Here is a 21,145-nt window from a genome sequence, read left to right as displayed (position 1 = left end):
GATTGCTTTAAGTTAACTTAAATTAAAAGTTGTTTTTTTAAAGCCTAATAAATGTTGAAATTGGGAGCTTTCAGTTATACTGTAATGTAACGTCATTAATGTTTCATAGAGACATTAGTATCAGTGATACTGGCCTTCATTCATAAAAAGATGCCATTACAACACATATTTAAAATATACTGTCTTTAAATTGTTTCTACATTCATTTGGAAAGTAACTGAAATTTTTACAATATCAAAATATTAAAAACTTAAAATATTAAAAACTTGCGATTAATTACAGTTTTTTTTTTTTATTAATTAGTTTAAAAACATTTTAGCCATTCCCAGCATTATTTATCTCATAACATTACTGTTTTTACTGTATTTTTGATCAAATAAATGCAGCCTTGTTGAGCATAAGAGACTTCTTTCAAAAACATAAAACTTACTGACCTAAATTTATAATTGTATATAAATATTAATAAGTATATTATTTATTTTTATTTCTGTGTATATATCTGACACCCTGTCCTTGTCTGTCTCTCTGACTTGCCGTCTGTCTGCAGGATTCTGAACCCACTCTGATTACGGCACTGGAGAACTGTGTGTATAATTTTGTGTGGTTCACTGCTGCAGCCTGTCCTCTCAACAGCACTGAGCATGGAGACTGTAAAGTCACAAATCCAGCTACAGGTGGGTCACCCACTTGAGCGTCAGTCACACAGAATACACAATTACTCACATGACCACTCAATCAGAACAACTGAATCATCTTATCCAGTCACTTCCTGTCTGTTCAGTGCAAATAGCCTAAATACAGGAAATGTGTTTTCACACATTGCTCAAATGAAAGCTCTAGCATACTGCATTTTTTTTTGTCCCTGAATCAATCTAAGATGTACTGTGTATGTGTTTGGTCCCCACAGGTCATCTCTTTGACCTTAACGCCCTCAGTCGGACAGGTGGATATACGGTCTATGATCCCTTGGCCCATAGGAAGATGTTCAGACTGAACGTGTGTGGAGAAGTAGTCAATGCTGGTTGTGAATCTGGAACAGGTATCAGGTTTCCTTTTGTGCCCTTCATTAAGTGAAAAACATAATCAAGAGATATTTTCACACAGTTTAAGTAGATCTTTGGAGTCTTTAGGCACCAGGTAGTATTAGGCGCTCAGTTATAGGAACTAGTCACCAGGGCGGTCCCCCAAGAACTACATTTTTCCCTAGGGCCATTTTCCTGGTTGCATTCACACTGCTAGTAGGAACTCTGAAATGATGTAAGCCGACCAACAGTCATTTAAAGGGTTAGTTCCCCCAAAAATGAAAATTCTGTCATTAATTACTCAGCCTCATGTCGTTCGACACCCGTAAGAACTTTGTTCATCTTCGGAACACAAATTAAGATATTTTTGTTGAAATCCAATGGCTCAGAAAGGCAGCAATGACATTTCCTCTCTCAAGACCCATAAAAGGTACTAAAGACGTCGTTACAAAGTCCATCTAACTACAGTGATTCTACAATAATTTTATGAAGCGACAAGAATTCGTTTTTGTGCGCAAAAAATCAAAATAACGACTTTATTCAACAAGTTCTTGTCTTCCGCCTGGGCCTTTGACGTGAACTCACGAAGCACCACGACACATGCGCGAGAATATGACGCAGAGCCGACGTTCTGACACATGACCCAGAAGCGAGGAGCTTTGTTTACAAGCAGAGGAAGACGCACCGTGTCTAAGCTGTTGAATTGATCATGCTTTAGGTCTTGGCGTAGTGCTCAAAATGGGGCTAAAGTGTGCATTTCCTGGATGCCTGAACCGTGAGAAATGAACAAGTGCATGTAAAAGTGCCTTATCAATAGGGTTGGGTACCGTTCACATTTTAAAATTCGGTACCGGTACCCAACGGTACCTTTTTTCGGTACTTTAGGGATGTTTACATCAATAACTATAAATAACCTGCAAGTCATTTATAGAAGTGTTATTGACATTATGCCAGAGCTGCCCTGGTCTCTGTCTGCCATTGTCTGTGATGTTTGTATACTGTAATATTTACTAGTAAATAGTAGGCTACTAGGTTTTTAATGAATAAAAACAACCATATAATTTTTTTCTTTTTAATTTCTATGAAAAGATTTCCCACAAATTATGTGTTATGTCTTCATTTGATTACCAGAAAATACACAAGACATTAATTTAATTTATCTTTTAATTTAATTTTTTTTTAAATTGTCAAACAAAGTGCTGCACAACTGAGCTTTTATATGGTTAAAATTAAAACATTAAAAAATAAAAATTGTAAATTATTACTTAAAATATGTAGTTTTGATTATTATTATTACATTAGTGTTAGTATTATTAATTGAGACGTATCTAAATCCTACTGTACAACAGTGATGTATTTGTCAAGATAAACCAGACTTTTATTTTGACGTGTTGCCATGATTCACTTTGAGTTTCTGTGTGTTTTTCTCAAATGTAGCGGTAAAATGCTCATGAAATGACTCTCAGTGGCTCTGGAGATGACGTTCGAGCGTTCATGTACTCATATGTGACAGCAGAGATGGAAACACGTGGCCATCATAGTTATAGTGAGCATGATAGTGAGTGTGTGTGTGTGTGTGTGGTAAACCGCACTTCTACGGCATTCATTCGCACAGAGACATGCAGGATTCGTATTTAAATAGTCTTTTTACGGTTTAATATTCACACACACAGTATATATCACCAGATGCGTTCTCAGATACCAAAATTTGGTACGATTGATTTAATGTGAATCAGTACTCGGTAGTACCAACGTAATTCAGTACCCAACCCTACTTATCAAAGCTGAGAAATGAAAGTCATATTCTCGTGCATGCATCATGGTACTTCGTGAGTTCACGTCAAAGGCCTAGGTCGAAGACAAGAACTTGTTGAATAAAGTTATTTAGATTTTTTTTTTGCGCACAAAAATTATTTTCGTCGTCGCTTCATAAAGTTATTGTAGAACCACTGTAGTGAGATGGACTTTGTAACGACGTCTTTAGTACCTTTTATGGGTCTTGTGAGTGCAAAAACATTGCTGCCAATGGAGGCCTTTCTGAGCCATCGGATTTCAACAAAAATATCTTAATTTGTGTTCTGAAGATGAACAGAGGTCTTACGGGTGTCGAACGACATGAGGGTAAGTAATTAATGACAGAATTTTCATCTTTGGGTGAACTAACCCTTTAAGCTGTAGGAAGGAGGGTGGCGTGATCAGAGCTGTGTTTTTGTTGTGTGTTGTGGGTTTCATGACATCGCAGATGTTGTTTACTTTTCAGCTGTTTTGCATATAATGTGTCTCATTATTCACTGAACCCTTGATTATTCACCCGTACTCACCCTTGAAAAGCACTGCTGCCATAGCTTGAAAGTGCTTGAATTTCACTCTTAAAGACCTTTACGAACCCTGATCGAGGCTGAGAAAAGAACACAACTTGCCTGGTCTTCGCCGTCATTCCATGTTTGTGCTTGGTACACAGCTTTTTAAAAATGGCAGGTGCCAGTGTTTTGTTTGGCTTGTGCTTGTCCAATCCACGTAGTGTCACTGGTAGTTCCTGTTGTGCTGTGTTAGACCCTACTCTGGAGTAGGAGCTAATTTAGTCGTCTCAAAAGGTGCCAAAAAGCGGGTACTTCTGCCAATAGTTATAGGAACTATGAAAACTGGTTTGAAAGCCCCTAATAGCAATAATGTTTGGTTGCTATTTGTCCCTGAATCATGGATGGATGGATGGACACATAAGTAGTTGAGTTTTTTCTTTGCTTTGCTCAGCATTTCTGTTTAATTGAGAACAGAAAAATGTACATGTTTTAATACATTCAGGCCCTAAGTCTAATCAAAGACTTCACATGATAATGTTAAGATGTTTTTTTTGCTTTAGGTGTGTGCATCAAGGACAATCAGATGGCCATAAGTGCCGGAAAAGCCACAAGGAAGCTGGTCTATAAGGATCAGGTGGTGGAGCTCACCTATGAGGATGGAGACGCGTGCGCTGCTGACCCTTCCTTCAAACACAAGAGTGTCTTCAGGTTCGTCTGCAAGTCTGAGGGAGGAGGCATGGATGAGCCCGTACTGGTGTACTCTGATGACGCCACTTGCACTCACTTCTTCTCCTGGCACACCCCTCTTGTCTGCGAACAACAGGTAATGGGAAGTCTTTGAAACGTCCAATCCTCTAAACCTCACTTCATCTGAACCTGCAATATATTTAGAACATCTCTTCTGCAGGTGAAGTGCTCTGTTTGGAATGGAACCAACCAGATTGACCTGAGTCCTCTGATCCATCTCACTGGTTACTACAGAGCTATCGATGAAGATGTAGACAGGAAGAAGTCTCCTGACTTCTACATCAACATCTGCCAGCCCCTCAACCCCATCCCAGGGGTCAACTGTCCTCCAGGAGCCGCTGTGTGCATGGACCCTGTTGATGGAGCTCCAATTGTGAGTAAACACATGAGCAGTGAATTCCACTTTCCTTGCTTTTTTAAGATGGTGGATTGTAGGGAAGCACCGATACCACTTTTTCCAGAACAAGTCGATACCAATACTTAAAATTTTGCTACGATACCTGTATTTTCAGAGCAATTTTTAATCTAATTTAATTAGAATAATTTAAATAAATAATTATTATATTATTTAAAGCTGCAGTCGGTAAGTTTTGCCTCTTTGTCGCCATCTCTGTTTGAAATCTTGACTTGCAGTTGCGGAATGATTATCTTTACGTGGGTTGTGGATCGTCCCGGCTCTTCATGAATCGAATCTTTTGAGGAGTAATATGTGTAGGGTGCACCGCACTGGTGTGAATACTAGAGCTGTGCTCAGAATATCGATACAATGATACATCGTCATGAACTCCTGACGATGCGCGTATCGATATAGCAGCTGCCGTATCGATACTGTGTGCTTTTGAATGTAATCAAACCGACGCAAGCAGCAGTGCAAGACATTCAAAATGGAGAAGAGGTTTTCAGTTAATGAATGAACGAAACATTGCAGCGCGCCTCACATCCATTAAATAGCAATACTCTTTGTGCTTTGTTGCTATTGATATAAAACAAAGTCTCTGAATTTCGTAATAAAATGGATGCAATTTGAAATCAAAAACATAAATACCGTTTTGGCGCTGTGGCGTGAGATCGCTTTGGCGCAGCTCAGCTCTGCACGTGAACTGATCTTATCTTCCGCCTTTATACTTGATACAAGTTACAGCGCGAAATAAACATGAATGAACATCTGAACGTGCGTTAAAAGTTAGAGTACAACTTACCCAAATCTGTATCATGTCACATAGCTCAATCAGTGTTTCAAACGAGGAAAGACGTAAAACAGCTTGTAAACTATGTCATGTAACGTCACATTCACCTCAGAAAAAACATATCCAGTGTCCATAAACTCGTTAGTCAGCTAGAAAAATGTTCTCTAGAGAGGAGCATTTTGCTAAATATGTGCACCATATTCTATATTCATTATAATTAGTAATGTTCTTCAATATTTAATGCATGTTTGAATTAATCTGGCAAGTTTTTATGACAGCCACCATTTAAATGTTTATATTTAAAAAAAAATATGTATATGATTATGTCATTTGTAAAGTTAATATTATAAAAAAAACATGTTATTTAGTGTAATTTAAGTGTTTGTACAAATCAGTTAATTTTTACCTTTAAAATTATAGTACAACTGACTCCCATAGTTTGCAGCATTAGTTAAGAGATTTGTTTTCCCAAATTTGTTTTAGATTTTCGATTTATCACGAGATTTGTTTTACATTCCAAAATTTGCCATGTATTGTACCTGATATGATAAATCCAAAATAATCAATATTGAACGACCAAGTCTTTCCAAAGTTTTTTTGTGACAATTTATTTATTTCATTTAACTCATTGTTTTTTTTTTAATGACAAAAACAAAATAGTTTGTCAGTTATCACAACTGTTCTAACACTGGTTATTCAATAAACAGATATTACTGTTACTAAACTCTGCTCAAAAGAAATTAAATTCCAAATTGATCCATATCGTGATACGTATCGTATCGTGACTTCAGTATCGTGATGCGTATCGTATCGTGACATTGTTGGTGATACACAGCCCTAGTGAATACTGTACTTCAGAATTACAGATACTATACCACGTCTTGGAAGTACGACCAAAATAATACGTTTGTCACTTTTGATTAGCTCATAACACATCAATCAGTGCAAATTATTAGTATTGTTATACCTTGTTCTCAAATTGTTAACGTTAACAACATCAGCATTGCGTAACTGTGTATTTAGTGTATTAGCGTTACCTGTAATCTTTTGCTTTTGGCTACGAGTGAATCTCCAGTTGTCACTGATGATTGTCGTTTGGACCTTTCTGGATTACACGCGGTTCGCTCCTCAGATGCGATACTACTACTATTGGGAATATAATAGAAACCAAAAGATTATGAATCATATTAGTTGGCTTAATTCGTTTAGTAAATAGTCTTCAGTTATTTTCATGGCCAGGTATCCCTGTTAAAGAATGAAAATCAGACTTTTTCCGCGTTTAAGTGCTATAACCGGGTCCCCGGTGAATCTACCAACCCAGAAAACATGAAAAAGAACAACCCAGTAACTTTTTTTGGTAAGCCTTTTTCTGCAAGCACGTGAAAAAACGAGCCACTCAGATTCCTCTCCCCTTCTGACTTATTACAATATTACCGCCCCTTAATCTGCAAGTGAATAAGACCCTTGTGTGTATTTGACATTTTAAATGTATCGAAAAATGTGAAAGACAACTGGCTGTCAGAAGTCAGGTTTTGTGAGTAACTTCTCTGTGTGCTTGTGCTTCAGATAAGTGCGCTCAGAAAACGATCCATTAGAAGTTTAAACTAATATAGCTTTAAAACACATGGAAATAATAAACTTTAATGATGAAAGAAGAACTAAAGCTATCCATAAGAGTGATCGTGATATACATGATCAAAATCAAGCAGATGTCTTCGGCAGAGAATCCGGTTGAGGCAGGAACTGTGTGGAGAGTGGGTGGCACGCAGCAGCTCATTTGCATTTAAGGCACATGCACAAAAACAGCCTGTTCTTATTTACAACATGGATTTATAAATGATCTGTGAGGTATTTTAAGCTGAAACTTCACAGACACATTCTGGGGACACCTGAGACTTAAATTACATCTTGTAAAAATAGGCATAATAGGTCCCCTTTAAATGTATATGTATTACTTTTCTGTTCTGCTCACTGTTCATTCAATTGCTTTATCGTACAGACTTTTTCCTCTAATAATGTAGGAAGTCACATGTTATCCATAAATCACGCAAGAGTTCATGTTTTTACTTGGGATACATAGACGATTTAGTTTTAAACCAACTGACACGTGTGTGCGCTGAGCAAGCGATCAGCAGCCAAGTGCACGCAACATTAGCGCATGTGATCTGTCTCTCTCTGCTGCATTGAATCAGACCTAGTCTATAGTGACATGTTTGAATCCGATTTTAAATTCAGTGTGGGCTTTTCCTTTCTGTGCAGGACATCGGACGAATCACCTCCCCTCCTCGCTATAACGGCAACTCCAAAGAGGTGGAGATCACCTTTAACAGCACGACCATCTGCCCTTCTGACCACACCTCCAACTACTCCTCCAAGATCATTTTCACCTGCCAGAAAGGGGCAGAGCTGGTAAGAGATCAACTCAAAACCTTAGTTGGAGTCATAAGCCCCTTTCACACAGAGATTCTGGAAAATACACTGATAATGTGTCCCGGGATTGTTTGAATTTGGTTCATTCACACTGCCGGTGAGCATGTGCATGTGTTCTCACACGTGATATCAGAATGTGACGGACGGGTAATGTCTGCGCAGTGTTTCAAGTTTGCTTATGATCTGCGGATCTTATGATTTGATTTTGCTATTTTTTTCTGATTCGAACATAAATTATTGCATCGCGTACCATTCAACTTAGCTGGCGAACGATCTCAGTTTGAGCGCCTTCACTACGACACACCCCTTACAGCATTGATCCTGCCTATTATTTCACACAGGGCACGTTTCCGGGACTGATCCCTACAATGTTACTAGATCCCCATCCCGGGATCAATCCCAGGACTTGTCTGCATTCATACAGAACGCACTCTAGCAATTTTATGGCAATTTTATGGGATCAAGGCTCTGTGTGAAAGAGGCTGTAATTTGTCGAGGTCAACCGATTTGTTGGTTCAATCATTTTGCTATTCATTTCTGTTGTACCATGAGTGTAAGTGTTTGTTTCCATGAACAGGGTTCTCCCCTGATGATCCGGGCACAGGACTGTATGTATGTGTTCGAGTGGGCCACTCCTGTGGTTTGCCCGGAAACCGTCACAGCACAGGGCTGCAGTCTGACCGTCTCCGAACTGCGTTACACCTTTGACCTCTCAGCACTGTCAGGGCCCGTCCAGGTAATGACCAAAGACTTTTCCCAGAAAATTTGAAATGTGTACACAAACAAATCTTACAGACATCAACTTTTGAATAGTAATGTTTATGAAAGAACTCGTTTGCTCACCAAGGATGCATGTATGTGATCACAGTTATAACAGTTTTCTATTTTAATATATTGTAAAATGTAATGTGTGATGGCAATCATTACTCCAGTCTTTAGTGTCACATGATCCTTCAGAAATCATTATACCATATTGTTTTGAATATTAGATGACCCTGATTATAAGATCCCCCCCCCCCCTCCCCCCTTTTTTTCTCAAGATGAAAAGCCTTTTTAAATAAAGAAAATGCTCTTATTTGAAAATAATTTCCATACTCATTGCAATGATCACATTTAAAAAAGAAAAACTTTTTGGCATGCCATAAAAATAAACCACAAATGTATTTGAATTGCATAACAATTAGGCTATCCATCTCATAGGTAAAAAAACATGTTAATATGTTACCGGCCACAAACCTTTGAACAGTAGTGTTTATATACTCTAAAATCTCAATTTATATGTCAGCTTATTTGAGCATAGTAGCAAAGGAATGATTCTGGAGCTCAGTTTATCGTGTCTTTTAGGTTAATGGAAGGTCTGGCTCCTTTACGATCAATGTGTGTGGGACTGTGGCAGACACAAAATGTAAAGACAGCGCGGTATGTCTGATCTCCGCTGGCTCGGCGGCTTCATATGGGAACAGCAAAGTCATGTTCCTAAACTACACGAGAGAGGTGCAGGATGTGATCATGCAGTATAGTGGAGGAGACACCTGTCCTCAAGGTAAAACAGACACACTGAATCACTCTTAAAAACCTAGTGAACTAGACAGCATTTTAAGGCATAATAGGGGGACTTTTGACAGATAGTCTATTCCAGAAGGTAATAATTAATTGTCGTGCCTTGTAAGATGCATAGTAAATGTTTCATAGTAAAGGCAATCCTAGAATGCATTACAATCAAGCAAGTTCAAAAGCTAAGATGGAAGGATAAAGTTACACTTTTCACCTAAATGATTAAAATTTGTGTTAATTGTCTTTCAGTTACAGAAATAGATGAAGTATGCACTTTCCCCTTTAATTTTCTGGGGAAGTCTTATACTGAGTGCACAACTGAGGGCAGGACTGACGGAAAGAAGTGGTGTGCCACTACAAGCAACTATAACAAAGATCAGAAATGGGGCTTCTGCTCTGATGGTACACATCCCTGACAGCCCACACACACACACACACACATATTATGTAAACAAAAACTTGTTACATGCATACATGATTTGATAGCACTAAAATAAATAAGATATTTTTTACATTAAATAATACATTAATTTAAGTAAAAATGTAAATAATTGTGTTTACAAAAATATATATACATTTTAAAATGAAAATCATTTTGTTATATTAGGTTTCATTTAAATAAATAATATTTAAAACCTAATTTAATTAGTAGGTTCCGCAATGTGGCAGCACATAACACGAACATTACTTAAAGGTGCACAATTAAACTTGTTATTTTTTCAAAATGAACAAAACTCAAATAATGAGTCATCAATTCTTCATCCAAAACATGTTTTACCCTGATTCACCATGGTAAGCCTATTATAAGTGTTTATATTTTACCTGGGAAACTGTGTATATATGTCACTCGCCTGGTTGTTTTTCGTCATATCCGTAAATAGGGAAAAGTTGCTCCGTCTACTTTGACGCATGTAGTTGACACAGGTTAGTTGTCACAACGAGTGAGAAAGGATGACATGGAGCACACTAAATCTCCAACCTCTGGGGAATCACCCGTTTAAAAAAAAATAAAAACACTGAACTGAGGAGAGTCTGCTGTCAAAGAGAGAATGTGACAGCTCGTATTAAATATAAATTGGCTTGGCTTTTCAGAGATGGAGCGAACTGAAGGATTTGAAATGTTGTAAAAGTGATGCGGAGATGGCGTTTTAATTACTCAACAGATGAGAGAGGCATTTTATTGAACAGATACATTGCCAGATGTAGCTCTCTAAGAGTTCATTGTAAAGCATAATCTATTGTGAAGGGTGAAATTCATCGTCACGCAGAAGCGAAGGGCAACCAAAACAACGTTCTTCCTCAAAATGTATGCAGTTTAGTTTTTTTACCGCTAGAGGGCCAAAACGTATACCTTTTAAATTGTATGATTTCTAAGATTGTGAAATGTGTTTGTCTGCATTTGATTTAAGGGCTATTTTAAGGTATTTTTATTTTTGTGTGTATTTCACAGCACTCCGAGGGAAGCGTCAGTCGTCCATTTTGTTCTCGTGTGACCGAGAGGCGGGCCATGGAAGTCCCGTGCTGTTGAGCGAGACCCAAGGGTGCTCTGCCACCTTCGAGTGGAAAACGAATGTGGTGTGCCCACCCAAAAAGATGGAGTGCAAGCTGGCAGGACAACACCAGACCTACGACCTGCGCACCCTCTCTTCTCTTACAGAGCCGTGGAAATTTAGCTATCAAGGCGATTCGTGAGTCTCACACTTGTTGTTCTGCTTAATTTCATCTGACCCTGTTGTGAATATGAGAATATCCGTAATAGCCCATATTGGCACAATCTTTTATTAGTTGCGTTGGTTTGATTAGGCTGATATTAGAAAAAACATAATGTCCTTTAGCATCTCGTTTAAAAATGACCAAAGATTTTCGATATTTTTCCTATTTAAAACTTGACTCTTCTGTAGTTACATCGTGTACTAAGACCGACGGAAAATGAAAAGTTGTGATTTTCTTGGCCGATATGGCTAGGAACTATACTCGCAGCACCTGAAAATAGCCCCGCAGCACGCTCCCTGTGCAAGCAGGTTGTCACGGTGGTTATGTTGACGGAAGTTCGCCTATTTTCAGGCTCTGTGTAATATCATTGTGCCACTGCGCCCATGGTACGGCAGCAAAGCTCCTTGATTATTACGCAGGAATGAGAGTATAGTTCCTAGCCATATCGGCCTAGAAAATCACAACTTTTCATTTTCCGCCGGTCTTAGTACACGATGTACCTACAGAAGAGTCAAGTTTTAAATAGGAAAAATATCGAAACTAATTTTTTGAGCGAGATGCTAACGGTCTAATCAGATTCAATTAATTGTGGTAAGCTATTTGAAAATGGTACAACTCAACTGTTGAACTCTAGGGGAGTTGGAAAATGAGCCTATTTTCAAAAAAAAGTGGAGTGTTCCTTTAATTAACATTAATTAATGTTAATCTCCACCAAAATAAGTTACTAAAGTTTAAATCTATTATTATTATTAAAAATAACAATAATTTATAAGTATAATTTAACCTAAATAAACACATTTATAATTGAACATAATATCCTAAAATAATTATTTATTTGTTTATTAATTTTATTTTAATGCCCGATTATGTTACAGTAGAGAGCAGAGTGGCTGAAAGTATATCCAATATAAAAATATATTATACTAATTTAAGTAAGATGGACAAAAATGCTATATATATATATATATATATATATATATATAATTTTTTTTTTTTTTTATCATAATGATATTGACCTATCATTTTTGCAGCCATACCAGTTAAAAAAAAAATCAATTACCAGCTATTGGTATCAGCCAAAATTTCAAAATTTCTTTTCTTTTTGTCCGCAAACATACATTTATGGAAAATTCACTTTTTGTATGACACTTTTAAATCGGTGGACACAATTGATTTAATCAGTAATGGAAGAATGGTGTAATATTGCACCTGCATCTGTTCAGTATGTATGAAATTCACAATTTTACTATTTGTTTCCACAGTTACTACTTCAATCTGTGCCAGGGCATCCATGGAGGCCAACCAGGTTGTGCGGCAGAAGCCGCCGTGTGTCGCAGACGTGCCAACGGGAGGACTGAGAATCTGGGCCGTGTGGACACGCAGACAATGGAGTTAATGGGTAAGTGCTTTTAAACCTTCTCTGACATAATTATGGTCTTGTTGGTTTCTCATCAGCATGTATTTTCTCCAGATGGAAAAATCCTGGTCAATTATTCCATGGGTGCCGAGGTGTGTGAAAACAAAAAACCAGCCAGAACAATCATACAGCTGAAGTGTGGCAGCACAATGGGTCATCCAAAATTACTATTTAAGTAAGTTGTGAGTAACTTGACATGAATGTGTTATGTGAGAATGTGAGTTAACCACATGTGTGAATTTTAACACTTTTTCACATCGGGTCAAAAAATGGCTTATTTCACAACAAACATGTTCACATAATGTTTAGTAGTTGATGTGTTGGTGAGAGTATATTTGTAAATGTATGTTGTAGAATGAATGTAGGGTTTGATTATTTTAATGTTGTTCTGGGATAAATGTTTTATTAACTTGATTTGTTTACATCAGCCTGTCCAGGGACTGCAGGTGTAAATTAGCACAAGTGCTACAACCTGGTAAAATGCATCTCTCCTTTTTAGGGTTTAATGTATATTTTACACTGTCCCTGTTTAAATAAATAAATAAATGAAATGAAATGGGTTCTTAAACAGATTTTAAACACCAACACTACAAGTTAAGTTGGCATGAGTTGGACGTTGCGATAGTCTTTTCTTACCAATTGTGACGTATCTGAGCAAATTAGGTTTGCTATGATGAAAATGTGGTTTGCTATTGCTGTGATGTCATGTGAGTGACAGGTTGCCCCGCCCTCGGCCGGTAAACACATAATCAGAGAAGAGATGTTGCACATGAATAAAAAAAATAATTAGATAAATACTGCAATATTCCACAAGAAAACAAGAATTTATCATTTTATTTTATTTTATTTCATGCTGACTTTGAAGACATCAACTTTTACCAGACTTCACTTAACTATATGGAAGAAAATATATATATATTCACACACACATTTATAAAGTTTCCTTTGAGATCCTGGTCTGTAGTTTTAATGTAATTTTACAGGGCTTTACCGCAGTACTTCTCAGGCAGGTAAATAAGATTATTTGTGTGTTTTAGGGAGGATAAAACAGCCTGTGAGTTCTGGGTGGAGTGGGAGACTCGATCTGCATGTGCTGTAAAGCAGGAGGAAGTCGAGATGGTCGATGGAACCATCACAATACCCGAGACAGGGGTCATGTTCAGCCTGGGAGCGCTTTATCACCGGTGAGTATCTCTCGCTCTCTCTCAATTCTCTTGCTTTAATACAGAGCCTACAACTACACCACACTACATCTAGATATGTGCATGAAATAAACAGTGTTTTATGTGTCCCCAGTTTCTACAATGCCACAGGAGACATCCGTTCCAATGGAGATCGCTATATCTACCACATCCAGCTGTCGGGCATCACCGACCGCTCCATTTCCAAGTGCCTGGGTGCCAATATCTGTCAGGTCAAGATTAATAACAGTTACCGCAGAAAAATCGGCTCTTCCAGCAAAGCCAAGTATTATATTAAAGGTAACAGGAATTTTAATAGGAACCATATCAGGAATTACAAAGTGTGAGCAGTGCTCAAATGTTGTGGCATGTTGGGACAGATGAAAGGCATTTTTTATTTATTTGTTGGTTTGTTTATGTCCAGATTCAGTTTGGAACAACACAAAAATGGCAAACATATTTTTAAATATTTTTGTATTTTCATTCTTTTAATGTATAACTTTTGTTTGTAAAGACAAAAAATGCAAAAATATTTTACTTAAAATATGTCCTTTGATTATTTATTCATTTTTAATTAGGGATGCACCGAATCCAGGATTCGGGTTCGGATTCGGCCGAAAATTGGGCTTTTTCAGAATTTTTTTCCGCCGAACCCTATAGGCTTGCACTACACGCGCTCCGCTGGTCAGCGTAATGACGCCGCTGTTGAAAGTGAAAATGAAACTCATGAACAGAAAACGTGGCAGTACTTTCAGTCAAAAGAAGGCAATTCAAGTCAAGCTACATGTTCAATTTGCAATGCCAATTTGTCTGGTGGTGGCAAGGACCCTAAACAACAGCCGCTGTTAAAACATCCGAAAGAATACCAGTTGTACTCGAGTATGTATTTTATTTTACCGTGCAAACAGCCGCTTACAGATAAGATAAAATATAAATAAAAATAATAAAATAAATAGGCCTACACTAAATATTTTTCACTTAAATAATTACCCAATTAAGATGATAAACGAAAATACACTGAATCCGTTTGAAGCTTTGAAGAACCGGAATCGTTTTTTTTTTTTTTTTCACATAAAAATAGCAGGCCTACCTCAGTCCACACCTTGTAGCCTATGTTTTTTTGATGTGGGTTAGTCTGGAGCACAGCCTGTTGACAGTTAAACCCGTGGCAGAAAACAACCTCTCAATCCTTCTGTCTCCGCAGCGCACAAGCCTCCTGCGCTCTCCGTTGTGTTGTTCTTTGAAACGACAGAGGACGACTCGGGGTAATTTTTCTATAAACCATCAGGAAACAGCGGAGAGAAGAACATTCACGACAATGTTAACTTTAGTAAACTTGACCAAAACCACACTATTAAAAGTCTTAAACAAGGCTTCAGGTGGCACTGATGTCCCGGGAATACAGAGATAACGCCTCGCTAGAGTGGCCAGCCTCGGGAAGCGCCTTTCATTTGCTTTCCACCAGTCAGGAGCTTGTACTACTGCTGTATTTTTCTGTCGAAATGGTCCCACACAGTAAGCTTTTCCATTGCTTCATTTTGCGAGATTGTCTAGTTTGTGGTTGCACATGTCGATGCGCTCCGTTAATACTGAAGTTCCCTAGTGAACAAATAATGCTATACAGCATATTTCTTAACCATGCATAAAAACAAAAAAGCGTTAAAAACATTTAAACTGTTTAACTGGTAGTATTAATCGGTCAAAGTTCTTTTCGGTTAACGGTTAAATGGTCAATAGCATCCCTACACTGCTGTGGACGTTGTTTACTTCATTAATGTGTTAACTGTGATAATGGACTGAGGATGGGAGAAGGATTCGGTATTCGGACGAATATTAACCAGTGGATTCGGTATTCGGCCGAACCCCAAAAATCTGGATTCGGTACATCCCTATTTTTAATTAATACATTCTATTTGTAAAAACATAAAATATATTTTAAACAAAATATTTTTGCCTTTTTTATAAATTATAAATAAATAAACAAAGGACATATTTTAAACAAAAATATGTTTGCAGTTTGTGTTGTTACGAAAGAAAGAAAGAAAGAAAGAAAGAAAGAAAGAAAGAAAGAAAGAAAGAAAGAAAGAAAGAAAGAAAGAAAGAAAGAAAGAAAGAAAGAAAGAAAGAAAGAAAGAAAGAAAGAAGGAAAGAGAAAGAAATTGGGAAATAAAATATAATTTGTAACAACACGAAAAATTGCAAAAATATTTTGTTTAAACTTAATATTTAATATTTGTTGATGTTTTTTTTTTATACAATTATTACGAATGCACTTTGGGTGCATTTTCAATTTAATTTATTTTGTATTATGAATGAATGATATATTATTAGTTAAGGTTACTTTATTTTTAACTGAAATGTTTACTTTGAGGAAAAAAACTGTTCTATGGCATGTTGTATGTTGTCAGGTGGAAACCTTGACGTCTTGGTACCGTCTGAATCTGTATGTGGGCGAGACCCAACCAAAAACGTGTCCTCGACCATCCTGTTCCACTGCAGCCCTACAGCTGGAGAGGGTATCCCAGAATTCTTGCTGGAGACGGATGGCTGCCAGTATCTGTTTGTTTGGCACACCTCCGCCGTTTGTGGATTTATGTGAGTATCACAACGCCTAAACATATTTCCAGACAGTTCTGACACAGAGATGTGTTAGCAAAGGAAGTTTGAGCAAAGTGCATTGGTTCTCCTATAGTTCATCCATCTCCATGGACCCACACAGTACTGATGGAGGGGAGGAGCATGCCGGATTGTCTGGACGGAGTCAGGCGTTAGGGGCGGTGCTTAGCCTGCTGTTGGTGGTGCTCACAATCTGTTTGCTTGTTCTCTTGCTGCACAAACGAGACCGGAGGTAAATCCAACTTACATTTATTTATATATAAATAGGAATTCTACTTGAGCTTCTTAAAATGTATTTATATATTTTCAGGCAACTTGTTATGCAGAAAGTGTCAAGCCTCTGCAAGAAAGCAAATCCAGTGTCTTACAAGTACTCCAGGGTAACGTTTTATCTTTTTTTTCCCCCTTCAAGTTTCATAACGAGTCCAATTTGAAGAAAATGAGTGTGTGCGTAACTCTCCTCGTCTTTGTTCTTCTCTCTCTTTAGGTGAACACGGATGAGAATGGATGTGAAGATGAGATGGAATGGCTGATGGAGGAGACCGGGACGCCCACGCGGGAGCCTCAGGAGAACGGTCACATCACCACCAAACCCGTCAGCGCAGACGCCCTGCGTTCCTTCTCCCTGGACGAACAGGACAGCGAGGACGAGGTACTCACAGTCCCAGGGATCCGAATTGCCCCTTCCTCGCGGATGCAGTCAGCTTTTCTGAAAGCAGAGAGCGACGAGGATCTGGTGGGGCTCCTGGTGGACACACGGAGCAGAAATAAGACCAGATACAGCGATAGAAACCAGAGGAAACCCCAGCCAGACCCCGATGACAGCGACGAGGATCTACTGAAAGTCTGAGGGGATCGGGCAGCCGAACTGAACTTTTGAATGTCTCTGCCACCACGCTTTAAATGTTCAGTTGCTCCATTTTTGGTTTTCTAAAGGGAAATCTGTGAGCTGTTCACGAGACGGCTTTCAAGAGCAAGTTAGTCGATTCGTCCACTAAAAAGACTCTGCCTTCCTGACAAAAAATGATCGTTTATTTGTTCGTATGTTCGTTTGGTTTTGATTTAAGATGAATTGTATACAGCATCGTATGTGAATTCCATATTCCACGAACTTACAGAAATTGACTATATCGTTTTTTTTTTTATTGTTATTTAAAGATTTTTGGGTATTGTCTTTTGTTAATTCACCAGCTCATTGTAAAAATACGCAGTTTTATGAAATCATTTTGATTGATTGTGGCAGATACAGTCAAAGACCTTTTCTAAACTACAATCTGAAGCAGTATTTCGCATATCTTGAGTCATGTAGCACCGAAAGGAGATTGATTCGCTTTGACAAGTTTATATTTATAAATCACAACCCTTTGAATATCCCGCTTTGCTTTTGCGTTCCGCATCAGCGTTCACTTTTGCGCTCTAGCAGTGTTCATCTAACCATCCCTTTGTCATGGGTGTTTTGTCCAATGCTTTTGCCCCCTTGTTCTGCCAAAAAAGCATGTTCTACTTATCCTACTAGAACACAGAGCACATACAGAGGTTTAGTGCCATGAGGGAATGACATTGCATGTAAGACTGCAGCAGGTTTCTTTTAGAATTGTAATTTCTCGTTGCAATCAGAAGTCGTCTGATAATTTATTGAAATCACAGTGTGGTGTTTATTTGCGTTATTGTTAAATTCACGTGATTAGTATATTTGTGTAACACTTTACAATGAGGTTGAATTCATTAACATTATTAAATTTATCAGGTGTCGACTTACGGAGCCTCTAAAGTGGCATGGTGATGGTAAAAAAAAATGATATTCAGTGCTCAAACCTTGCATTCCCCCGAGAAAGTTTGTGTTCACTCGTATAACTTTTGTGAGGAAAATAATGAGGTGGCAGGAAAACTGCTTCTGTGAGCAAGCACACGGTTTCTCAGGGGAACGCAATATTTTTGTAAGCAATCGCAAATATTTTGCCAGAGAATGCAGGGGAAAAGCAATGCTTTTGCGAGAGAATGCATTGAAATATAATTTTTATTATCACCATTTCACCGTGGCTTCATATGAATTACTAACAGTGAACAACTTTTTTTTTGTTACAGAATTTATTAATCCATATTAATTTATAAGTATTCTGTTACTTATTCATGTTCATTCATAACGTGAATTTGTACAACTTAATGTATTACAAATGTATCAATATATGTAGAAATCAACATTTACCTAGATTAATAATTCTGTAAAAATGTTGTTCATAGTTAGTCTGTGATATCTAATGCACAAATTAATGTTAACAAATTGAACTTTATTGTGAGTGTTACCTATTTAAGTTTTTTTTCATCGTTATTTTAATTTAAGCTTTGCACAGAAGTCAGTGCCTATGAAAGAAGTCACATGTACAGCAAGCAGCAGAAAGCCTTTTACTAAGCACTTTTACCGTTTTGTTGTTAGTCACGTTAATTGAATGCAACACCTGCTAATGTTATGCGTTTTATTTGCTGAATCTGTTTCAGCTCACCTTTAATGTCCTGCTGAATAACTCGGATGCATACGTTTGCATAAGTTGTGTTGCAGGGTTGCAGTCAGCGGGCGTCCAAGAGGCTGTCAGCTCTCCGGAAATGATTTACCAAAACGTTCTTCTCACATGCCAGTGAAGGTACAACAGGACATTGGTCCTGTTCGACAGCATGTGTACAGTGTTTTTTCCTCTGGCTCTAATAGTTGGTCTCATAGCATCCGTCACTGTATTCCTCACATATATGGTTGCCAAATAAAGCCACACCAGTTCTCTATATCTGTCATAACACACTGCTCCTAAGACGCTACATCAGACTGAGGTGAAGCATGACTGGGTGTCTCTTTAAGTACTTTGCACTTTGGTGGACATTTTTTTTCTGTCCTTTAAGGCAGAAGGTGGACGGTACGCTCGATAGCTATTGGTTGTCTCGGGTTTCCCCCTCTCCTTACAAAAAAAATGTCTGCGACTGCTGTATGGGATATTGTATGGTACAATTTTCTGAAATACTTCAAGAGTCCTTTTCCCTGTTAGAAGCTTTAGCTCTTCTCAGACTGTATTTGTCATGTTTTACAGCATCTTGTTTTGGATGGAAATAGTTTATGCTGAAATATGATGGAATTGTTTCAATAAAACTATCAGCTCCTCTGCATGCATTCTTACTAGAAGTTATTGTGGTTCATCGCGCTGCTTTAACAAGACCTGAGGGCAGTAATGACTCACGCTCAAGCAATTGAATCAGAACTAAACGGCTGTTGGGAGCATGGGGTTGGTGTGACTTTAGTCTCTTGTAATTTTAACATTATGTGTGATCATAGTTATAGTTTATAGGTTATTAATATTTTAACCTAGCTTTTATTTTTATATTTTCAGTTTTATATTTTCATTTAAATTTTGGGATTAATTTTTGTAATTATGTCTTTTTATATTACTATTTGCTAGAATTTTTATTTTTTCCGATTAGCAATTTTAGTGCTTAAACTTCATTTAATTTAACTTACATTTTTTTGTTAATAGCCATTGCAAGATTTATTTCAATATTTTTTTTTAATTATTTTTTGCGTGCGTGCGTGCGTGCGTGCGTGTGTGCGCAGAAGCCCCGTCGACTTTGGGCTCGGAGGCATCTGGGATGGACCATCATACAGTGGAAACGTGTACTGTGGTCATATGAATCAGTATTTTTTGGGAGGAATGGACGCCGTGTGCTCCGGACCAAAGAAGAAAAGGATCATCCAGACTGTTACCAGCAACAAGTCCAAAAGCCAGGGTCTGTCATGGTATGGGGTTGTGTCAGTGCCCTTGGCATAGGTAACTTGCACTTCTGTGAAGGCACCAATAATGCTGAAAAGTACATAGAGATTTTGGAGCATAATATGCTGCCTTCAAGAAGACCTCTTTTCCAGGGACGTCCATGCATATTTCAACAAGACAATGCAAAACCACATTCTGCACACATTACAAAGTCCTGGCTGCGGAGGAAGAGGCTACGGGTACTTGACTGGCCTGCCTGCAGTCCCGACCTGTCTCCAATAGAGAATGTGTGGTGCATTTTGAAGCGCAAAATGCGACAACGAAGACCCCGTACTGTTGCCCACCTTAAGACTTGTTTGCAGGAAGAATGGGACAAAATTACACCTGAAACACTTCATCACTTGCTGTCTTCAGTCCCTAAACGTATTTTAAGTGTTGTGAAAAGGAATGGCAACATTACAAAGTGGTAAATGCTTTACCCTCCCAACTTTTTTTGAAATGTGTTGCAGGTCTGAATGACAGGAAAGGATGCATATTTACAAATGACATGAAGTTGACCAGACAAAACATGAAATATTTTGTGTTCATATTGTCTGCAATGAAATACAAGTCAAAGTAAATTTAGAAATACTTCTTTTTTTTTATTTGCGTTTTCCATACTGTCCCAACTTTTTCTGATTTGGGGTTGTATATATATTTATTATTATTATTATGATTTTTTTTTTCTTTTTTCTTCTTTTTTCTTATTTATTTTCAGGTTTAGTTTATTTATTTATTCCAGTTAGTAATTTTAGTGATTTCTAGCTATTTCTATATTATTATTATTATTATTATTATTATTATTATTATTATTATTACAGTTTTAGTTCAGGTTTAGTTTATTTATTTCCAGTTAGTAATTTTAGTGGTGCTTCAACTTATTTCAGTTAGTTAGCATTAGCAATAGTAGCATTTCTAATGTTTCCTTAGTTAAAGTTTTTCATCTAATATTTAGCTGTATTTCTAGTGCTTAATTTATTTAACTTTAACTTATTTCAGTTCATTGCCATTGCAACATTTATATAAAATATTTATATATATATTCAGTTAATTTTTAGTCATTTTGTTGTGCTTTTTGTCTTTTTTTTTTGGTAAACTTTTTTTATTTTTTTTATTTTTTTTAGCAAAATTAGGTTGCTTTAGGGTGAAAAAAGTGCCACTTTTCTCATTGGAAATGGTGGGAAATAAAA

General features: G+C 37.5%; 1 protein-coding gene across 1 annotated transcript in view; it reads left to right on the top strand.

The window, feature by feature from the left end:
* Positions 1–19,325, top strand: part of igf2r (insulin-like growth factor 2 receptor) — a 62,329-nt gene extending 43,004 nt beyond the window's left edge. Inside the window, exons 31-47 of the mRNA XM_079832075.1 lie at positions 548–674; positions 908–1,039; positions 3,883–4,145; positions 4,230–4,442; positions 7,516–7,665; positions 8,264–8,422; positions 9,031–9,229; positions 9,490–9,642; positions 10,691–10,928; positions 12,216–12,352; positions 12,425–12,545; positions 13,408–13,554; positions 13,667–13,851; positions 15,960–16,146; positions 16,244–16,399; positions 16,478–16,547; positions 16,655–19,325. Coding sequence (XP_079688201.1) covers positions 548–674; positions 908–1,039; positions 3,883–4,145; positions 4,230–4,442; positions 7,516–7,665; positions 8,264–8,422; positions 9,031–9,229; positions 9,490–9,642; positions 10,691–10,928; positions 12,216–12,352; positions 12,425–12,545; positions 13,408–13,554; positions 13,667–13,851; positions 15,960–16,146; positions 16,244–16,399; positions 16,478–16,547; positions 16,655–17,017 — 3,000 coding nt within the window. The 3' untranslated portion in view covers positions 17,018–19,325. The remainder of the gene's footprint in view (positions 1–547; positions 675–907; positions 1,040–3,882; positions 4,146–4,229; positions 4,443–7,515; positions 7,666–8,263; positions 8,423–9,030; positions 9,230–9,489; positions 9,643–10,690; positions 10,929–12,215; positions 12,353–12,424; positions 12,546–13,407; positions 13,555–13,666; positions 13,852–15,959; positions 16,147–16,243; positions 16,400–16,477; positions 16,548–16,654) is intronic.
* Positions 19,326–21,145: the final 1,820 nt, after the last annotated feature.

The sequence above is a fragment of the Gobio gobio genome, assembly GCF_949357685.1.
Source record: "Gobio gobio genome assembly, chromosome: 12".
NCBI lineage: Eukaryota > Metazoa > Chordata > Actinopteri > Cypriniformes > Gobionidae > Gobio > Gobio gobio.
Note: the sequence above shows the minus strand (reverse complement) of the source record. Positions and strands in the feature narration are given on the sequence as shown.